A 22,957-nucleotide genomic window follows, 5' to 3' on the forward strand; every position below is an offset into this window, starting at 1 on the left:
TGTTTCTGTTATTAAATTGGCATTTTTTTCACTAAGAAACAATATAAATTTAAATTTTTAGGAGCTCATATTTTTGGTGACTCTCTCTCTCTCTCTCTCTCTCTCTCTCTCTCTCTCTCTCTCTCTCTCTCTCTCTCACACACACACACACACACAATCCAAAGTCTGTCAGGATTTCTTTTTTTTTTTTGTTTCCTAATAATATACAATATCCTCCCAAACAATGAAATTCCCTTCCCCAATCGATGCTGTACTTTGATTTTTTTTTTTAACGCATGTATTTCAGTGCAATTTTTAGATACAAAATGTGCGCAATCCCCTCCCAGTCTGTTACAGTTTTTCTCAATTGCTTAAACGCAATTCTTGAAACATTATCTACATTTTCAAAACAATTAATGCAAACCCCACAATAGTAGTGTGTTTTGCAAAACACTATATAATTTATGATTGCTTTCACACAAAATGCAAATGTAAAGCACATTTTTGCAGATCAATGAATACAAATCTCTGCAATTGACACAAAAATTAATCGAGTAAGTCTTGTTACACTAAATGAATTAATTTGTTCACAGTTGAAAGCAACCGATCCTAGTTCATTCACAATATATATATATATATATATATATATATATATATATATATATATTGTGAATGAACTGCTGCCACACGGGTTCGTGCCCCTTTAAAAATACGACCCAGTACACACAGGAATGGATTTTTCTTCGCGCTGACGCGCTAAAAACCTAACTCCATTTTGGAGCACTAACTAAACAGGTTATTCCCTGACTAACTTGCAGGACGGCCGTTTACCTGACACCACAACACAAACAAAAATATGGGGTGCCATGTGTAAAAAAACACGTTAATATTTTGACATGTCTTTTTTTCCAGATTTAACTTAAATCTTGTATTTTTTCCCAGATTTAACTTAAATGTTGTATTTTTTCGCCAGCTTTATAAATCTTGTGAAAATAAATAAATATTTTTTTAAATGTGTACATTCAGATATAACTTATAAATCTAGTCAGAAGGTTTACCATTTAGCTAAATATTTAACTAAATATTAAATCTCTTAACAAGATTTAACATTTAGCTAAATATTTAACTGCCCCGCTAAATCTCTAAAAAAAAGATTTAACATTTAGCTAAATATTTAACTAAATCTTAAATCTCTTATCAAGATTTAACATTTAGCTAAATATTTAACTGGCCAGCTAAATCTGGAGTTTGTATGCAAATGAGCTCCGCCCACTTTGGGACGTCAGCATTCTTAAGAAGGGCGGGCAAATATCCACGGACTTCGGTTAGGTTCACGTTTAGAAAGACGTCATGGCGGATTCCGGTAACTTACATGTAATTATCGAGCGCGCAGTTGCTGCTGGTGTAAGGGCCGCTACAGGCTGGAACAGCCAGCGGTGCTCAACCACCAGAAACTGAGGGACGGGTAAGGATGTCATCCGTGGGACTACGACAGTCGCATTCGGTAAGTTTAGCGAAATGTCATTTAATCAAACCAAGTAGTGTAAGAAGTTGTATCGTTCATGACGTTTTTCAAATCAAGGTTATTTGTGTATATAAAAGACAATTGAGCAGCCAGTGTCGTCTACTTAAAGGCACTCAACATGAAATCGTAAAGTAATTTAAAGTCGGCTAAAAACGTGGCAGCAGGCTGTCTAGCGCGCACGCAAGAACTTGCAGACTTTATACAACTGTGTTGAGAATAAAAATAAAGCATTTTATGATATTTTTAATTAGAGGTACCGGAAATATGACTGCACGCCAAATTAAACACCGAGTATAGCGATGTAGAAACAAACTTTTAAATATCCCAGTCGATGGAAATTCAAACTTCAATTGAAGGCCAAAGCTATTTCAAATTAAATGAGTGTGTCGATGTAATAATACGTGTACTGGAAAAGACGGTCATGATGAAAGCGGAAAAAAATATTACCTGTGATATTAAGAGGTATGAAAAACGTATGGTTTCCTACATTGCAGGTTCCACTCCCTTCTTTTATATATTTGTATACGTTTTTTTTAATTATTTAATTACTTTACCTGATTTGTTTACATATTACCAAAAGTGTTCCTACAGGAAGTCCTATTTTAGAAATCAACATTTAACATGCATCATAATATACTATGCATCATAATATAAAGCAATGCTACCATATATACAATAGCCTCCAGAATTATTCATACCCTTCATAGACTATGATGGGTTTTAGCAAAATAAATGCAAGTGTACATTCAGTATTTGTTGCATAAATGTATGAAAACATTATTTTTTTCAGACATTCAGTATTTGTCCAACATATTTATTTGGATTTTTTTTAAAATGTTTATACTGGAGGTTCAGAATTATTCACACCCTAACATTAAAATGCAATAACTTTGGACATACATGTTTTTGCAAGATCTAATATTGATAGTCTTACAATGTTTCATGTTTGCACAGGGCTGCCGAGAGCCATCATGGGCTCGGGGAAGGATTGGTATGTCCCGCTGCCGGGAAAAAAAAAAAAAAAAAGTTCCCCCTTCAGGTTCCCCGCCCTCTCGTGGGCCTGTGTTATGCAAAATACAATGTACACTGAATGTACACTTGCTTTTTTGTTGTTGCTAAAACCAACTTTTTGTTACAGGAATCGGTTCTGAATAATGCTGGAGACTGCTGTGTGTGTGTGTGTGTATATATATATATATATATATATATATATATAAATATTTTTTTCCTTTGTACAGTAGCCTCCAGAATTATTCACCCCCTTAATACACTGTAACTGGTTTTAGCCAATTATTGCATGTTATTCTAAAATCACCATGTTCAAATGTATTCACACCCTGTAGATTAAGTTATTTTGGACAGATACTGATGTTTACATTTATTTATGCAACAAATAATTAATGTACACTTACATTTATTTATTTTGAATAATTCTGGAGGCTACTGTATGTCTGTGTAATAAAATGGAGAAAGCATATTTCATTAGATTGTCTACACTTAAGCCCTGATATTATTATTATTATTATTATTATTATTATTATTATTATTATTATTATTATTATTATTACTACTAGTAGTAGTAATAAATTGAGCTGCAACAGAGGATTTTTCAATTGTTGAACTACAGTATGTTACTTGTAGTTACAACATTCATGTACAACATTACAGAGACAAGACCAACTTTGAACAGACTAATGAGAGAATATCAGATCATTGGACCCACATTTTCAACTTTAAGTGATGAACAACTTGATGCTGCTGTATGTGAGATAAAAGTCCACCACCCACATGTAGGAGAGGTAATGCTAAGTGGCCACCTGCGGTCTAGAGGCATATTTATTCAGAGAAACCATCTCAGACAGTCTTTAAAGAGAGTGGACTCTCATGGTATTGAGGCTCGGAGGAGCAGAACAATACAGTGACGTCTGTACTCTGCCATGCCCAAATTACTTACGGCATATAGATGGTAATCACAAATTGATTCGTTGGAAATTAGTGGTTCATGGTGCCATGGACGGATTTAGCAGGAAGGTAATGTTTCTACGGTGCTCAAATAATAACCGAGCAGATACTGTAAAGCACCATTTCAGACAGGCAGTGTCTGAGTTTGGCAGACCACTTCATGTGAGAACAGATCATGGAGGAGAGAATGTCCAGAGGAGAAGGTTCTGTCTTCACAGAAAGTTCAGTACACAATCAGCGCATTGAACGCTTGAACACAGGGACTTAAACAGAAATTGCAGCCAAGCCTATGCTCCTGTGTTCTACGACTTAGAATCCATGCACCTGTTGGACCTAGACAATAAAACTGACCTCTTTAGCCTTCACTATGTTTATCTTCCAAGGGTCAATCGTACACTGAATGAATTCAGAGCTGCGTACAACAACCACTCTGTCTTCAGAGGGAAACAGAACACCACTCCAGCTGTTCATGGGAGAGAAGCATCTGTTGTACATTCATAATCCACATGCTGAAGCTGAGGAAAGAGCAGTTCCCTACCAACCAACAAGTGCTCCTTCTACCAATGAAACATTTTGTCCATTGAATGAAGGAGATTTACAAGAACTCTCAGAAACAATTGACCCCCTTGCAAATGACCACAATCACGGTAAGACTCTCTTTCAGAGTCCAGGAATTTATTTACAACAAATTATCAAATTCCCAGTAAATAAATTAATAGTGGTATGACCCAGTTTCTTCCTTAGCTAACTTATGCCCATATTAAGTCAAAATTTGGTCCCACCCGCTAATTGCAAATTACAATGTGTACTTATCAATGTTTATTTTTAATTTAAAAAGCTGCTTCTACTCATGGAAACACCAGCCATCAAATACTGGGTTATAATTTGCGATTATTATTATTATTTATTTCTTAGCAGACGCCCTTATCCAGGGCGACTTACAATCGTAAGCAAATACATTTCAAGTGTTACAACACAAGATATACAATAAGAGCAAGACTCAGTGACTGGGTCAAAGTTTTGATTTAACCTGTGCCTTTCGTTTCCCTGTGAAAACGACTGATTATTTCGGTGGTTCTCAACCCTGGTCCTCGCGTACCCGTGTCTGCTGGTTTTCATTCCAGCTGAGTTGTCAGTTACTTAATTGAACACTTACCTGAACTATCTCCACCTGTTTCAGAGCTGAAAACAACGGAAACGGTAAAAAATAAGCCAAGTATTAGTTACATTAATGATTCCATTAGGTATTTAAGAGCTCAGTTGGAACGAAAACCAGCAGACCGAGTTACGCGAGGACCAGGGTTGAGAACCACTGAATTACATGACTTGTTGCATGTGTGTTTAACTGCATTCTTCAACACCAAAACTCAAACACTTCTGAACTGCTTTCATTTCTGTAAATGAGGTAAACGTATGTCTGCTTACTCCGTGCAGTTCAGTGGTGTTCAATCCTGGGCCCTGCGACTCACTGGGTCGACTGTTTTTTGTTCCAGCTGATCTATTCATTAATAAATTGAACTAATAATGAGCTTAAGTTACTTGAGCCCTAATGTGAAATATCTTCACGTGTAAGAGCTGAAAACAATGGAAAAGGTCTTAAGCTCATTATTTGTTCAATAAAGTAATTAAGGGATCAGTTGAAGGGAAAACCAGCAGACACAGGTATGCGAGGGCCAGGATTGAAAACCACTGGAATAGTGTATATAAAGCTGTTTTATATTTATTTTTGTTTTTTGTATATCAATTGTTTTGTTTGTTCTGTTCTTCTGCACTGTACACTGGCTTCCTATCCCAGGTCTTATATTTAATAACCATGTCCTTAACCACTGCTGTCTTTTTTTTCAATGTACTCCACTCCATCCTACCTCCAATCTCATCTCTCCCTCTGTTCCTCTTCTACAGGCTGACTCAATTTCAAAATCAGGAAAATAAAATTTAAATTCTTGAAATCCTATTTTTGTTTAGTTTAATAAAGGACAAATACAAGTGGGCTTAACACTAGAACTGATGTGAGCAGGAGGATGATGGCTGTGTGGTCCAGTGGGGCTTGTAACCAGGAGGTCCCCGGTTCAAATCCCACATCAGCCACTGACTCGTGTGACCCTGAGCAAGTCACTTCACCTCCTTGTGCTCCGTCTTTCGGGTGAGACGTAATTGTAAGTGACTCTGCAGCTGATGCATAGTTCACACACCCTAGTCTCTGTAAGTCGCCTTGGATAAAGGTGTCTGCTAAATAAACTAATAATAATAATAATGGGAAGTGTAGTTCTGAAGGGGTCAAAACTTCATTGGCATTTCTAGTCAAAGGTACATGAATATGCACATGCTGTAAATTGTAATATCAAACTGAAATGTTAAAGTAGTCTACACAATAAATGAGAGATGAATAATTCATTAAACTTTATTATTTGCACAAAAGAGCTTTATCTTTAAAAAGCTGAAAAACTGATTTGGTCGGCTTAAAGTTTACAATAGCCCGATTTTCATGAGTTTTATACTGCTTGTATGTCATCTTATATAAGACAAGATTTTTTTTAATTTTTTTATTATTCATGTTTCTGTATGCTACACAAATGGACTTGAACCTGAATGTTTTCTTTATTTTTAACAATAAAGGAGGACAACATTTCTGTCTGTGACAATCTTAAATTTATTTCCACAATCTGTTTAATTGTTCTTACGTAAAAAATAAATAACCAGATTGTTGTGAGGGAAAAACTTAACACACTGTAGTTTAACAAATTTGCGCAACAGGTGTATTCCATGACACGTCCTAGTTGAATTTTAAGTAAGAAAAATATATAAAAACAATGTAGTGACAATACAGAACATTATGAACTGCATTTGTATGTACTTGCCATTATGAATATGAAATACTTAAACCACAAGCTAGTTCATTGTCATGTACCAATGTAAAACCACAAGCTACCTTCCTATCCGGTTTTCTTTTTCTACATTTACAAAATCAAATTGGACCGTGTGCTTATGTTCTGCCCATCAAACTTACTCACCACTCTGGGACAATTCTAGTATTCAGTTTGGCATTAAAGCATTTGCATTTTACTTTTATTTAAATGCGCTTCACCCATGTCATTATTATTGGTCAAATTGTATAAATTTAAATAAATTAATATTGAAGTTAGCCTATAATAAACTAAAATTCAATAGGTGCGTTTACACTGACATTTCTGATTGTGATCAAATGCATCGGTGCATTTGATAACGATCAGTGGTGTTGCATCTACTACACTGCCATTTGGAAAGGATCACCTTTAAACACAGCCCAAGAGCTTTGCGTGTGCAATTAGTGCAGAGTTGAAAGAAAAAAAAAACAACACGCAACATTCCTTGGTTATTTATTAACACGTGGTGAATGATTAAATGTATGACTAAAAGTTTCACACATACACTTTTTGCCATGAAAAGCCCCTAATGAGAGGCTGTAGTAGTTACATTTTTTTTTCTTTTTTATTCTATTGCATTTTGCTTTCCAACAGTTTTCTCCATGTTAATTGACTAGTATTATTGTGAAGCGTTACTGTAGGGGTAGATTATTGCTTAATTTGTAATGAAATACTTATTTACCAACTAGTTTATCTGCAATTAATAGATTAGGAAGAAAGTTAACTTTGGTATGTTTAATTTACCTACAAGATGTACAGGTGGGCTGCTCTTTCATAGTGGTCTACTTGTCCTGTACATGTTACACTGTGCTGAACACAGCCCCATTCATTAGGGCAGCTAAAATAATATACTCAAACTCATCATTGTTAGCCAGGGTTCTGTTATTGACAAAAAGTTGCAGCTCATTGGCACACGTGTGAGCGATGGGGTGCACTTTTGCCTCATCATGACTGAAACTTAGTTTGGGATTTGGATTGAATCCCATAGCTGGAATGGTGCTACTTCCTGTCGCAAATGCCAAGATGTGACCCAGTCGTAAAGCATTCACAAAGTCCTTTTCTGCTTCTGTCAATTCCCTGTCCTTCAGCCTGTCACCAAGCTCTTTATCTGAAAAAAAAAAGTGGAGGCTATAACCAAGCTAAGAGCATAAAGATTACAAATGCTTTCAAAATTACATTTCACTTAAAGGCTGTTAGAACATCACGTGCCATAAATGAGGAGTTGAAATGTATCTTTTTTTTGTCCCCATATTAATTCTGAACCTTTGAAGGTCTGAATGTATCCCTCATCACAAGCGTACATTTAAGTGGATACTGGTAACAGTCCTTATAATGAATCTTGACAGAAATGCACTTGAGTTTGTCTGGGAGAGACACACAAAGGCAGACAATTTCAGTTCTATTAAAACAATGTTTAAGGAATCATGCTGCTCACGTCCAGAACTACTTAATAATGGAAATGTATGAAATACAAAAATCTATAACAATATGAAAGAAGACCTAATCTTGTAACTTTGTACCAGTGTTTTTCAACAAGCTTATTAGTATATGGGTTGTACATGATTTTAAAGAATTCTAGTTAGGTATCGTGTGATGAGAATATCAATCAATCAATCTTTATTTTATATAGCGCCTTTCTCAGCGGACCACCATCACAAAGACCTTTACAAGATGCAGTAACAACAAGAAAATCCATAAAACTTTAAATAGAGAAATACGTAATACATCCTATACAGTAAAAAAAAAAAAAAAAAAAAAAGCATAATACATTAAATATCACAGCACTGAACTAACTTGGCCTGGACTGAGTGAAATGAACTATGGGCCTGTGGAAAAGGGGGGTTAATTAAAGAGAAAAGGTACTGACTTACCTGTTCCAAGGTTCACCAGGAATCCACAGCATATGATTCCAGCTACCACCCTCATTTGTCAGTTGTATGCATCAGTGACCCATTGCATCTTTAATCTGTCGCCATGCCTAGCACACTGTATCGACGTGAGAGGAAACCGACATGATACGTTCACGATGGGGTAAAAATGTTCAAACTTGTTGAAAACCCACAGACGAGCAAAATCCAAAATCACAACTAAATCGTGTCAGTGTCTTATCGGGTCGGTCTAGTGTGCGATGGCTTTTATGGTAGGGACCTCCCAGCATTCAGAGGAAAAGGGGAGGGGCCTAGGGTATAAAAGGAGTGTGTGGGGAATGGAGAGAGTGAGTGAGGTTGCTGGAAGTCCGTAAGGGAGCCAAGTAGAGCAAAGCTCAACAGGGACGATATGTCTTGTTTCCAAGATCTATAATAGCAGCTGCTAAAGATAACTGGTTTTTTTTTTTTTTGGTTGTTTGTTTTGTTAATCTAATTAATTATTTTTGAATTGCACCTTCATTTTTATTTTTGCACAATAAACAACCGCACTTCTGCTCTGCAACTTGTGGAAGTGGACTCAGATTTCTGTCCAATGACTGGCCTTCCTGCACTGGTCCATGGCCACACGAAGGCGGCGTGCGACATATCACTGGCACTATGTAACACAATTTTTGTTCCTGGGTAGTAAGTGTTATTTCCTAATTGCTTATGCCTCAAAAGTATAGAAAATGGCTATTATTCCCCACAAACTTTTTGTGACCAGGACAGTGATATTTTGAAATGTACCTATTTCCAATGAGAAAACGGGGGAATTTGTGTCTTTTCGTTCACATAAAGTCAGAAAAAAACAACATATGAATCCAAATTAACATGTATTTATACTAAAGTAATACAAAAATGACTACAAAAGATTTAGAAGTGAGTAGTTTTTCAAGATTTACGATTATACTGTAAATCACTTTCACGAATCAGCCCCCAAATGTAGTCTCCCATCATGTTCTCGTTATACTGTCCTTTGTAGCGGCGTTCAAAGTCCAGTATATCCTGGTGGAAGCGCTCGCCTTGCTCCTCCGAGTACGCTCCCATGTTCTCCTTGAATTTATCAAGATGAGCATCAAGGATATGGACTTTGAGGGACATCCTACGGCCCATTGTGCCGTAGTTCTTCACCAGAGTCTCAACCAGCTCCACATAGTTTTCGGCCTTGTGATTGCCCAGGAAGCCCCGAACCACTGCGACAAAGCTGTTCCAAGCCGCTTTCTCCTTACTAATGAGCTTCTTGGGGAATTCATTGCACTCCAGGATCTTCTTTATCTGTGGTCTGACGAAGACACCGGCTTTGACCTTTGCCTCAGACAGCTTAGGGAAGAAGTCTTGAAGGTACTTGAAGGCTGCCGACTCCTTATCTAGAGCTCTGACAAATTGTTTCATAAGGCCCAATTTGATGTGCAGTGGTGGCATCAGCACCTTCCGGGGGTCCACCAGTGGCTCCCACTTGACGTTGTTCCTCCCCACAGAGAACTCGGTCCGCTGTGGCCAGTCCTGCCTGTGGTAGTGCGCCTTGGTGTCCCTGCTGTCCCAAAGGCAAAGATAGCAGGGAAACTTGGTAAAACCGCCTTGGAGACCCATCAGGAATGCCACCATTTTGAAGTCTCCTATGACCTTGATGCCATCTCAGAAAAATGCAGATATGTATCCACTTAGGCAGCTGGAACTAAACTGAACTGGTGGGCTTAAGGCCCCTGTATTTATACTACTATTTATATTACTGGAATGTTCTGGAAAATAGGTAAATTTTAAAATATCACTGTCCTGGTCACAAAAGCAAAGTTTGTGGGGAATAATAGCCATTTTCTATACTTTTGAGGCATAAGCAATTAGGAAATAACACTTATTACCCAGGAACCAAAAAAAAAAATAATAATAATTGTTACACGGTGTTATTAGATCAGTGGTCTAAACTGACCTACCCTACACTACAATGAGCTGTACACTCCTGTTGTTCTGCTTCTTCTGTACCCTTAACTACTAAATGAGTTTGTGTTCACATATATTCAGGTAGAGAGTACTGTACCATAAGAAAGAATTATAAGTAACAACCAGTAAGTAAAAAGCTCCCACAATTATATTAATAAGCTGTGTGTACATGATTTAATAAAGTGAGCACACATTAAATCCTGTTTTGTGGTCTCAACAATGCTGTCTCTGGAGCTCTGGGATAAGTAGTTGTTGTATAAATTGAATATATAGGTATTTCCAGGGGAAGGTCAACCCCAGGGGTGATTTTTAAAAATAATTTGGGTTTTATACTCACCCTGGATACTGTGGAGAATATCCCGAAACTTCACGACTAGGATTTCTTCTCTCTGTCTTCTGTTGCTCCCAAGCACAGAGTAGCTGGGTTTGAGCAGGTTTATTACACTTTCTGCAGTAATTGCACCACTGTCTGCACTCTGTCCATCCAAAAGAGACCGCATACACGGTTTCTTCCTCAGAAGCTGGAGCACCTAAATGCAATGATGTAGAGTAAACTATCAGTATTTAGATTATATTTATAACAGTCAAAATAGCAATTAATAAATAATGATTGTTATAAATATTACTTAATTACATTTTACATGATTAAAAAGTAGGAAGTATGAACTGATAACTGTTATTGCATCAAAGAAATAACATAAGTAACACTAACACAACATTCCTTATCTAAGGAAAGATTCTTGCGAAGCTCCCAATAACTAAGCCAATTATTCACAACAATGCTAATGCCATATATTTCAAGTTTCTTCATTAACAAATTAATCAATTGTATCAAATAGATTTTAATGAGACAAAGGAAGAAGGTTTTTACCAGAAAGGAAAGCGCTATTAAGTACAAGTTTGTAATTTGTGATTAGCGCGCTGGGTCAAAGCTTTGATTTAATCTGACCCAGAGTATGTTTTATCATACTTAAAACATTCACCTCATAGTAGGCCAACCCATCCATTATCTGATTGAGACAACTCTGCCGTTGTAGGATCACTGTGTACAAAGTTGCAATTCTCACAAATTGAAGCCGGTTTGTCATTGTCACAGGGTTTGGCAGACCTTCCACTGTAAAACGCCATGAGTCACACAACTGTAAAACTTCCTCCAATTCAGAGTCATCAGTTGATTGTTCAATCTGGGGAAATATATAATACAGTATGAAAACATATGGCTAGTATGTATGTGTGTTGGTGCAAATGTGATCGGACTTGCTCATTTAATCTCTCACATGAGTCTTTTAGAGGACGTGATTGCGTTTCAGAATATACTCAGATATTCAGTGAGCAAGCCGTGTTGGGGGTTAAATTGAGCAATAAAAACATGCTCTACTATTGAGAGCATGTTAGAAGCAATTATCAGTCACATTTTTTATTAAAATGATTCTCGCTACCTTCCACTGTGCTCTCCAGACCCACTTTTTCACACTGCACCTAGTCTCTTAAATCAAAATAATTTATAACAACAATAACTAAAGTTAAAAGATGGGTGTAGGGGGCTCCCGAGTGGCGCATCCAGTAAAAAGCACCCACGTAGAGTTTAGTATATGCCCTATAGTCTGGACGTTGCCGGTTTGAGTCCAGGCTATTCCTTTGCCGACTGAGGACGGGAGCTCCCAGGGGGCAGTGCACAATTTGCCGAGCGCGGGGGGAGGGAGCTGAGCTAAACAAAATAATTGGACACTACTAAATTGGGGAGAAAACAACAAAACACGAATTGGCATCTACTAAATTTATATATATATATATATAAAAAGGGTGGAAAAACACCTTTTTCAATGATTCCCTGAGGAGTGTATCAGGAATATCATCAGTGTTGACACAAACTTTCATCACATCACCAATTAGGATGTAGTCAACAACGCATCTAGCCAGAAATGCAGATGGTTCACCACCTTGCACAAGAATTGTGGACATCATCTGGCCAATCGTGTGAAATAATCCACTTGAAACCCATGATACATGCATCCGAGGCACAAATCCATTGGGTGACTAAGGAAAAAACAAAACAACGTAGTACTCCTAAGATGATAGAGAAGTGTTTTCTTCAATACACAGTACTTTAAAAAAATACAGCCCCTTAAGTAACCACTTCAGTGAATCCGAGATGCAAATGTTTAAAGATAATCTACATTCACTAAAATTTGATTTAAGATACACTTTTCTGATGAAATTTTTTTTAATTGTGCGGATGTTCAGCCATACTCAATTTTCTTGGTCTTTGACAGTTTTGAAAATTTGAATTACTTGGTAATATAGTAAAGTAAAAGAAATGTTAATCAAATAATGGAATTGTATAATCAATTACTAATACAATATCAAACACCATATGGAACTCAAGCTGATGTCGAGATGTCAGTGAATCAGCTTGTTTAAAGTAGTCCTAGTTCCTGGGTCACACAAAAATAATTAAAAAAAAAAAAAAAAAAAAACTATAAACAAACTTTGAAATGCTCCGCTATCTTGGAATATAGCTTTAACAAGGAGTCTAAAAAACTCCCTTCTCGGTCCTCCCAAGTCAGCAGCGTCCTCTTGGCTCCCATGTTCATCACAGGCAAAAGTGACATAAAGCATGCAATGTTTCTTAATAAAACTGGGCCTGCTGAACTGCCGAAAGGAAGTGGTCCACAAAGCACTCCGGCTTATATAAATTGGTCTTGTTGGTGGAACAATGACCCTCTCGTTGTGAGCTTTGAGTACTCCAATAATTTCTTCCTTGGACATTGTAATTTCAACGGACCTTAAAAAAATATATATATATATTATTACAGTGGGGTATGGAAGTTTCCATACATTGGTTTATGTAAACTTGGATGAAGTGTAAAAATAAACAAACAAATAAATAAATAAATAAATATCAAACCTTGGTTCAAATATGCCATCCTGAGAATCTTCCTGTAGACTCCGCTGAATAGCTTCTTCAACTACTTGCTCTTCCAGGACCACAGGACTGAATTGTTAAACAAACAAAACAAAATCAGTAAACAGAGAACACATTCCACTATGTCAATGTACTATGTTTTCTATTAATTGTAATGTAAGGTTTATATGACTGTACTGTTCAAGCTGTTAATTATTGTATCCAAGGGTTTAAAATACTATGTAGTGCTGTTAATTACAGTAAGTAAAACACATGGATTATAACAGTACATGGAAATGCAACTCCAAGTATTAACACCAAACAAACATTAAACCAAAAATATATAGAAGTCCATACAATGTGAATGAAAAGTAACTGTAGTTACTGTTAAGCTGTAATGCAAAAGTATTCAACCTCCTTTCTGCTCACAGAACTTTCTATCATAAAATGTCTTACACAAAGTCAGCAAATTCAATAGGAATATATGAATCAACTGCCAGAAGTTCAGCTGACTCCAGTGCTTCCTGTCTTTCCATATTAGTAACTGCCCCTATCTGTCCATCATCAGATATGGATTCCACCTCATTCTGACTCTCTAGATTTACTAAGTTTTCAGTGAGTGCCAAAATAGTTGCAGCTTCACTTGTTCCTGGCAAGTCACTGCTCTGGCGCTGATCTAAATAAAATTAAAACAGTGCATAGACATGAAGAGCAAGGTTTTTAAAAACAACATACATTGTTTGATTTGTTTTACCACAATAAGTACTCACAACTATTCAGATAATGTAGCCCAGACATTATTCTACTTCAAGGTTGAACCTGATAACCATGCATGGATACAATTTTTTTTTTTTTAAACAAACAAACCTTTCAGGATGGATAACAACTTCACATCAAGCCTCTCACAAAAATTAAATAAAAACTCTTTAAATACATTTCACAAGACCATGTATATTTAGCAACATGCAGCCTAAGGACCAAACAAACCTATTTCTTACCTTTCCTCCTCCTCCTTAGTTGTGGAGACCTTTCAAAATCACTGTCATCTGACATTTGTGAATTGTCATACTGAAAAAAAAAAAAAAGCTTTAAAATGTAACTGGTATTTTAATTAAAATATTTGGTATGACAAAAACATTTATTAACCCATTATGTAACAACGGAAACAATTGAGTCCCATCAGCCAATCAGCTTTTAGATATAGCGGGCATCTAAATGGCATAGCTATTTTTCATGCCACAAACAAAAGAAATTCCTGAAGACCTCCTGCCAAAATCTCTCCAAGAGCAAGGCGTAAAATTCTCCAGGAAGTCACAAAGAACCCTAGAACCACATCCAGGGATCTGCAGGCCTCTCGCCTCGGCTAAGGTCAGTGTTAATGACTCCATCATCAGAAAGACACTGGGCAAAAATGGGATTCATAGCAAAATAGCAAGGCGGAAACCATTGCTCACTAAGAACAACATGAATGCTTGTCTCAAGTTTGCCAAAAAGCACCTGGATGATCAAGAGTTCTGGAACAATGTTCTATGGACAGATGAGTCAAAAGTGGAACTTTTTGGCCGACATGGGCCCTGTTATGTCTGGTGAAAACCAAACACTGCATTCCACAGTAAGAACCTCATACCAACGGTCAAGCATGGTGGTGGTTGTGTCATGGTTTGGGGATGCTTTGCTGCATCAGGACCTGGACACCTTGCCATCATTGAAGGAACCATGAATTCTGCTCTGTATCAGAGAATTTACAGTAGAAAGTCAGGCTATCCGTCCGTGAGCTGAAGCTGAAGCGCAGCTTGGTCATGCTGCAAGACAATGATCCGAAACACACAAGCAAGTGTACATCAGAATGGTTGAAGAACAAGAAATTTAAAGTTTTGGAATGGCCTAGTCAAAGTCCAGACCTAAACCCCATTGAGATGTTGTAGCAGGACCTGAAACGAGCAGTTCATGCTCAAAAATCCACAAATGTCACTGAGTTGAAGCAGTTCTGCATGGAGGAGTGGGCCAAAATTCCTCCACGGCACTGTGAGACTAATCAATAACTACAGGAAGCATTTGGTTGCAGTTGCTAAAGGCGACATAATCAGTTATTGAGTCTAAGGGGGTGATTACTTTTTCACACGGGGGCATTGGGTGTTGCATAACTTTCTTTAATAAATGAAATATGTATCAAATTTGTGTTATTTGTTCACTCAGGGTCCCTTTTATCTAATATTAGGTTTTGGTTGAAGATCTGATAACATTCAGTGTCAAAAATATGCAAAAATGCAGAAAATCAGACGGGGCAAATACTTTCACGGCACTGTATTTATATATACACACGTATTGTACACATTTTTTCAACGCTGAAATTAAATATATAAAACATTTTGGATAGACCATTTAAGACTTTATTGGGAAGTAATTAGGAAGAGTTTGCCTGAGCAGGTCTCTGTATTCCAGCCAAAATGTACAGAGTTAGAGCAAAGGGTTGCAACCTCTTCCCCTCCCCAGAGGAAATGCTGCGATACATTTGGTTTAGTCAATTTTTTTGACCCTCTTACTGTACTTAAATATTTGAACGAGAACGTTTCATGTTCTGCTACATTAAATTTGGTTTTAAAAAGGGTGCCGATCTCCTCTCACATTTGCCCTTCTGACCACTCATTACTAATGGAAATCTTGCCAATAAGGCCACATTCAGCTAGTCGAGCTCTATTTTCCCCTCTGGGTATTGTGAATGAAGACCCTGAATGGAATGGTAAACACACAACATCCTTGGTGTAAAATTTGTGTCTTCTGCGAAAAAGCCGACGATGAAAGTTGGCTCTTCCCAAGGATGGAAAAGATGGGAGTGGAACCTGCAATGTAGGAAAAAATACATTTCATACTTACTAATATCACCAAATATAATATTATCACATATTTCGGATGAGACATTTAACCAAGGTCCTGACTCTCGTGGTCATTAAAGATCCCATGGCACATTTCCAAAGGAGTAGGGGTGCCAACCCCAGTGTCCTGGCTAATCTAAATAATAATAATAATAATAATAATAAACCCTATAATTTTACCCCCCCCCCCACCTCCGTCAAAGAAAGTTACGTATGTTATTTTAAGTATTTTTTATTTTTTTTTTACCAGAGAAAGAATAAGGACTTTCATATTTTATAGTTGAATATGGTATTGTATAACAGACAAAAAGCAAGATGTTTTATTTACTTTATAAAAAAAAAAATACAAATACACCCAACTTTAAATAAAGCCTTATCTTTATCTTACACAATTTTTATATATATATATATATATATATATATATATATATATATATATATATATATATATATATATATATATATATATATATATATATTGCATCTTATCAAAGCACAATCAGCTTACAAGTGACATGAAGAACTTATAAAATCATACTTTTTTTTTTATCGTATTTAATTTGAGCCTAATAGGTATATGGAGCGGGCATGTTATGGTTGTGACAATATTAAACTAATTAGTTTGGTTAATTTAACAAAATTATAAAGGCCATGTGCTGTCCTTAAATTTATAATTGAAACAATTATTTGCAGAAAGTAGGCCCATTATTCTTGTCTGGCAACATAGGCGTGCAATTTTACAGAGGGAGGGCGCCAAGCAGGACCGTAACTACGGCGGGGCAAGCGGAATAATTACTTCGTTTAAAAAAAAAGAAAGAAAAAAGGCCAGATTTATTAACCCTATGCTGCCGACTACAGTTCGAGTGTGTGCTCATTGGTTGGTTGCCTCATTATTTTTTATTATTTTATTAATTTTCTTAACAATGCAAATTTACAAATAAAAATAGGCAGTATTTATATCTACATACAATACATATTATATAAGTATTATACATATCCTAACTCCTATAACGTAGAAAAGAAAAAAAAATGGGTAGGGGGCGCGAATATTCTTGCTCGCCCTGGGAGTTAAAATACTTAGTTACGGCTCTGGCACCAATGGAAGACGCGGGAAATGTCATTGTACTGTATGGTACACTTATTACATATCGTGCCTGCCTTTTACATTTATTAAATCATGACACTCATTCAATCTGAAATAGCTTCGGACCAGTGTTAGAGCTATAGACTACACCAGGGGTTTTCAACCTTTTTTTGAAACTGCACCCCTTATGTCTGGAGGTTTCAGGTCGAGTACCCGTTTACAGTTTTTGCTCTACTGGATGGCACAACAGTTGCAATAAAAGGACAAAATAACAAACAGTACGCTTAATTCTTAAAATTTTTAATAAGTATTTGGATGCCCAGAATTAAGAGACATGTATTTACTAATCTATTTGGAAACAGTCGTATTTGCTTTCTATTCGGCAAAGTTAGTATAAATAATAGTGTGCATTGTAAACGCGAACGTTTACTTCCCATCTCCGCATAATTACGTGCCATTTAAAATGTTTACCTAAACATAAAACTATAATAACTACTAACAATCATGTCATTTTTATTTGTGCTTTTCTGAGTCGTCCTGTGTACCCCCTATAACCTTTAGAAGTACCCCGGTTGAAAACCCGTAGCATAGATACACGTAAATTGTAAGTGGTGAATACGTGCAGGTGAGTGCAGTGCAGAGTGGATTAATCACACAGACAATGTTGTACAGGTGCAAGGGTGTTTATTTAAATTATTAAATGTCCAGAGCCTTAAGGCGAAACCTGTAAACAATAGTGAAAGAAGTGGTACAGCGGTGTGCAACACTTATGTTTATAATCCAGCGGGTTTGACCCGCAACCCAAAGTCCCGTTCTTTCACTCACACAAAACACATATACACAGACAGTGCGTGATTTCGTTAGTAGTGCAAAGACGGTTCCTGTAGTGGAAAAGGTGAGCAGTGATGTCCGGTTTTTACGCTGGCCTGCGGCTGCAGCTCCAGCTCCGGATCGTGTGGATTAGTAGTCTTTGAATACAACAAACACAAGACAAGCAGTGTTAACACACAGACTCACAAATAACACTCACGGTATTCACTTGAACAGCGGGCTCCTTTTAGGTTGTTCTAACCTTTTACAAAGGAACAGATCACGTACGCTACCCCCCTATTTATATCCTCGCTCATGACTCCTAAGTTAACGAGCGCATCCGCTCCTCCAATCCTCGGATGCCACACCGTTTACCGTCGGGGTCATTGAGTTTGGATACCGTAGCTCCGTTCCTCTCCTAAATGACCGACTTCCACCTACCCTACGGAATAAATTGTCGTGCCATTTAATTAAGGGTACTCTGTTTCTCTTGCACCGTGCCCTCACAGGTCGAGAGGGAGATCTAACACCAAGAATCATTCGATCTCTGTCACATATCCCACAGCTCAGAGTGGAGCCGAAGGAACACTCGGCTGGATCTACCTTTCCTATTACTCCCCCTCCCGGGAAAAATAATCCGCATTTTGGTGGTCTTTCCCTGCACGGTGTACCATGTGGTACATGAAGGGCTGGAATGCCAGATACCACCGAGTTATCCGGGCATTGCTGTCCTTCATTGTGCTTAACCACTTGAGTGGGGCGTGGTCAGTGACGAGATCAAATGAGTGTCCCAGCAGGTAGTATCTCAAAGAGTGAGTAGCCCATTTGATGGCCAAACACTCTTTTTCGATGATGGAGTAGTTGCGCTCCCGAGGGAGCATTTTTTTACTTATGTACAGAATAGGATGTTCTACTCCGCCTACCATTTGGGACAGGACTGCATCCAAACCGACATCCGAAGCATCGGTGTGGAGGATGAATCTCTTGGTGAAGTCTGGAGTGATGAGAGCGGGGGCCTGGCAAAGTCTCTGCTTAACAATATCAAACGCCCCCTGACATTCTTCTGACCACTTAATTGAATTTGGTGCGCTCTTTCTGCTGAGGTCAACTAAGGGATTAACCACTGTGGCATACTCGGGGATAAAGCGGCGGTAATAACCGGCTAACTCCAGTAGAGACCTCACCTGAGCCTTGGTTTTGGGGATTGCCGCGTCCACCAAGGCCTGGACCTTGGTGACAACGGGTTTCACCCTGCCATTCCCCATTATAAATCCCAAATATTGTGTCTCTTTCTTGGCAAACGCACATTTCCGCAAGTTAGCTGTCAGTCGGGCTGCCCTTAGAGACTGAAGGGCGGCTGTGATCCTAGCCAAATGCTCTCGCCAGGTGGAGCTGTAAATAACCACATCATCAATATACGCTGCCGCATATTCACGATGTGGGTGTAAAACCTGGTCCATCAGTCTCTGGAAGGCAGCAGGCGCACCATGTAACCCAAACGGCATGGTTGTAAAATGAAACAGCCCCTCTGGTGTTGAAAATGCGGTTTTCTCTCTAGAACTACGAGTTAACGGGATCTGCCAATATCCCTTCGTCAGGTCCAGAGTGGAAATAAACCTTGCCGTCCCCAGTCTATCTAGAAGCTCGTCGACCCGAGGCATGGGATACGCATCAAACTTGGCAATAGCGTTTACCTTGCGGAAATCCACGCAGAAGCGGTTGGTGCCGTCCTTTTTGGCCACTATCACAATTGGACTGCACCGCTCGCTCCTGGAAGGTTCAATCACCCCAAGTTCGAACATGTCCCATACCTCTTTGCGAACGCCACTCCGTCGAATTTCTGGGATCCGATAAGGTCTCTCTCGCACTGTGACACCTGGGGGGGAGACAATGGCATATTCAACAAGGTTAGTTCTACCGGGCACGTCAGAAAAAACATCGTTGAATTCCTCAATTAACATATGCAGCTCATGTTGCTGATCAGGAAGTAACTGTTCCCCCATCGAAATGTCCTTTATGCTAGAGGTCTCTAGCTCGGGGCCCAAATCATCCTCTACATTGCCTGGGGCTATAAATAAGGCCTCCCTTTCCTGCCAGGGCTTTAATAAATTTATATGATAAATTTCTTTTTCATTACGACGATCGGGCTGTCCAATTTCATAATTCACCTTTCCTATAGCCCGAATCACTTCATACGGCCCCTGCCATTTAGCACATAGTTTTGATTCTGATGAGGGAAGCAGCAGCATTACCTTGTCTCCAGGTCGAAAGGTTTGAATTAATGCATTTTGATTGTAATGCTGCTGTTGTCGGTGCTGAGCCGATTTGAGATTGTCCTGGGCCAAACGACCGACCAAATCCAGGCGATCTCTAAGTAGGAGCACATGCTGCACTACATTTTTGGACGAGCCTTTGTGCTCCTCCCACCCCTCTTTCAACAGATCGAGAATGCCGCGAGGCTGTCGGCCGTACAAGAGCTCAAAGGGGGAGAACCCTGTCGAACACTGCGGCACCTCTCTCACTGCAAAAAGGAGGTAGGGGAGAAGTGATGCCCAATGTTTCTGCTCCCGATTCACAAATCGTCTCAGCATCGACTTCAGGGTCTGATTAAAACGTTCCACCAAACCGTCCGTCTGTGGATGATAAACAGACGTCCTGATGGGACATATTTTTAATATTTTGTATACTTGCTGTAACGTATTAGACAAGAAGTTAGTTCCATGATCAGTCAAGATCTCCTTGGGGATCCCTACTCTAGCCATAATCTGCACTAGCTCTTTGGCTATCGCAGCGGCACTAGTGGACCTCAATGGAACTGCCTCCGGGCATCGTGTTGCGAAATCTACCACCACTAATATTTGCGTATACCCGGAGTCAGAAGGTAGCAAAGGGCCGACTATGTCCATTGCAATGCGTTCAAAGGGGATGGAAATAATCGGCAGTGGAACCAAAGGGGCAGGGCGCACTCGACCGCACTGGGCACGTGGCTACATATTTCAACACATCTTTATGAAGTCCTACCCAATAAAATCGAGCCAATATTCGCTCCCTTGTCTTGTCAGCTTCGAGGTGCCCCGCAAAAGGGATATCATGCGCCAGCCACATGACCTCCAGTCGACAAGACGGGGGAACCAATAATTGTGTTACAGGCTGTCCTGTGCCCGTGGCAAGGTAACCCCTATACAGTAATTGCCCCTTGATAATGAAATGTGGAAATACTAGCGCCCCAGCGCCTTCAACATCCTTACCTTCAATAGACCGGTCCTGTCCCCAAGTGTGCACTAGTGAGGGGTCGTTATGTTGGCCCCACACTATGTCCGCGTTTGAGTGCCACATGTCCGGTATATTGAGAGGGGTGGGAGTAACATCTGCCCTTGATGGCCCAGTCCCCACCAGCCCCCAGCCTTGTCTCATTAATGCTCCCTCCCATTTCTGCATCCTTCTCTCTATTTGTTTTTCTCGGGTGGAACAGGTGAGAAAACATTTCGGTTTGAAAGGGAAACACATTACCAATCATTTCCCTTTCGTCTTTCTCTGCCACGTTTACGTGTGCGGTCGGGACTGCCATTAATTTCACCAATTCTCTATAGTTTAGCCAGTCTCGACCCAGAATAATTGGGTATGGTAACCTTTCCGCCACCCCCACGATCAGGTGACGTTTTATCTGACTGACCGATAAGTATGCTTTGACTGTGGGGTATGTTGCCGTGTCTCCATGGATACAGGAGATAGCCACCTGACCTTGTGGCTTCCACAACACACCGCCCAAGAGAGATGTAATAATTAAGGTCTGACCACACCCTGTGTCCACTAATGCGTGGGTTTTCACATTTCCCAAAATTACATTAACCATACAAGGCCCCTCCCGACCATTTTTCCCTTGCTTACCCGCTTCTGATGCCAGATTGCATGCAGCCACGTCACACTCCATCTCAGATGGGCATGACTTGGCCTGATGACCCGGCTGGTGGCACCTAAAACAGATAGGGGGAAAGGAGGGCACAGAGGTTAGATATCTGTCCCGCTGCTGGTATGGCAACGGGGCAGGGGCAGCACCTCTACCCCAGCTGGGGGTCAACCTTGGTCTCCATGGAGGGGAGGCAAGGTTGCCCATTGGGGCCGGTGGTCTAGAAGGTCTGTGACCTGGTCCCGGTTTTGGGGGTGGAGGTGCAGAGAGAGAGGGTGGTGAGATGATGCTCCGTTGGGCCGGAGCGGTGAGTAGCCCTATCTGGGCTGATGTCAGGGAGTCCTCAAAGTCCTCAGCGAGTTTCACTGCCTGCTCCAGGGTGTCGGGGTTGTGGCGCCGTATCCACGTTTGGGTCTCAGCGCCGACCACATGGCAAAACTGCTCAATTACAATGGCCTCTCCCATCTGGGCGCTTGTCTTCTGAGCAGGGTTGAGCCAGTGTACCATGTAGTCACAGAGTTTTTGCGCGACCACCCTGGGGTGTGTATTCTGGGACCTCTTGTACCCCCTGAACCTCACCTGGTGAGTTTCCTCCGTGATGTTGAGACGGCGGAGAATGGCCAGCTTTACCAGGTCATATTGAGCGGCGTCGTCATCAGCCATTGCCTGGTATGCTGCCTGTGCTTCACCAATCAGGCAGGGTCCCAACTGGCTCGCCCAGAACTCTCGGGGCCATGACGCGGTGGTAGCCAGCCGCTCAAACGCCACCAAGTATGCCTCCGGGTCATCCTCCACCGTCATTTTTTGCATCCGCGCCTTTGGGGCCATCATGGTAGGTCCCGCTGATACTGTGGGCGGTATCACCAGCCCGACCCTCTCGATCAGCGCAGTGTACCTCTCCTCTCTCCGTCTCTCCTCAGCCTCGCGTCTGCTGTCCAGCTGCTCCAGCAGCGCCGACAGTACTGCGTATTCCATCCCTCTTCTGACAACCACGTGTGGCAAAGTGGTGAATACGTGCAGGTGAGTGCAGTGCAGAGCGGATTAATCACACAGACAATGTTGTACAGGTGCAAGGGTGTTTATTTAAATAATTAAATGTCCAGAGCCTTAAGGCAAAACCTGTAAACAATAGTGAAAGAAGTGGTACAATGGCGCGTAACACTT

General features: G+C 39.8%; 1 protein-coding gene across 2 annotated transcripts; it reads right to left on the reverse strand.

The window, feature by feature from the left end:
* Positions 1–6,819: 6,819 nt before the first annotated feature.
* Positions 6,820–11,455, reverse strand: LOC131699093 (uncharacterized). 2 transcript variants are annotated; one of them, XM_058994847.1, is made up of 3 exons: positions 11,198–11,455; positions 10,552–10,744; positions 6,820–7,477 (listed from the first exon to the last, which is right to left on the reverse strand). In XM_058994847.1, the coding sequence occupies exons 1-3, from the start codon at positions 11,300–11,302 to the stop codon at positions 7,170–7,172; spliced, it is 606 nt and encodes a 201-aa protein (XP_058850830.1). In that variant the 5' UTR covers positions 11,303–11,455; the 3' UTR covers positions 6,820–7,169. The 2 variants fall into 2 exon arrangements, with proteins under 2 accessions (XP_058850830.1, XP_058850831.1); XM_058994848.1 differs by lacking the exons at positions 10,552–10,744; positions 11,198–11,455 and adding an exon at positions 8,241–8,695.
* Between the last annotated feature and the right edge of the window lie 11,502 nt (positions 11,456–22,957).

The sequence above is a fragment of the Acipenser ruthenus genome, chromosome 21 (assembly GCF_902713425.1).
Source record: "Acipenser ruthenus chromosome 21, fAciRut3.2 maternal haplotype, whole genome shotgun sequence".
In the NCBI taxonomy this organism is placed as follows: Eukaryota; Metazoa; Chordata; class Actinopteri; order Acipenseriformes; family Acipenseridae; genus Acipenser; species Acipenser ruthenus.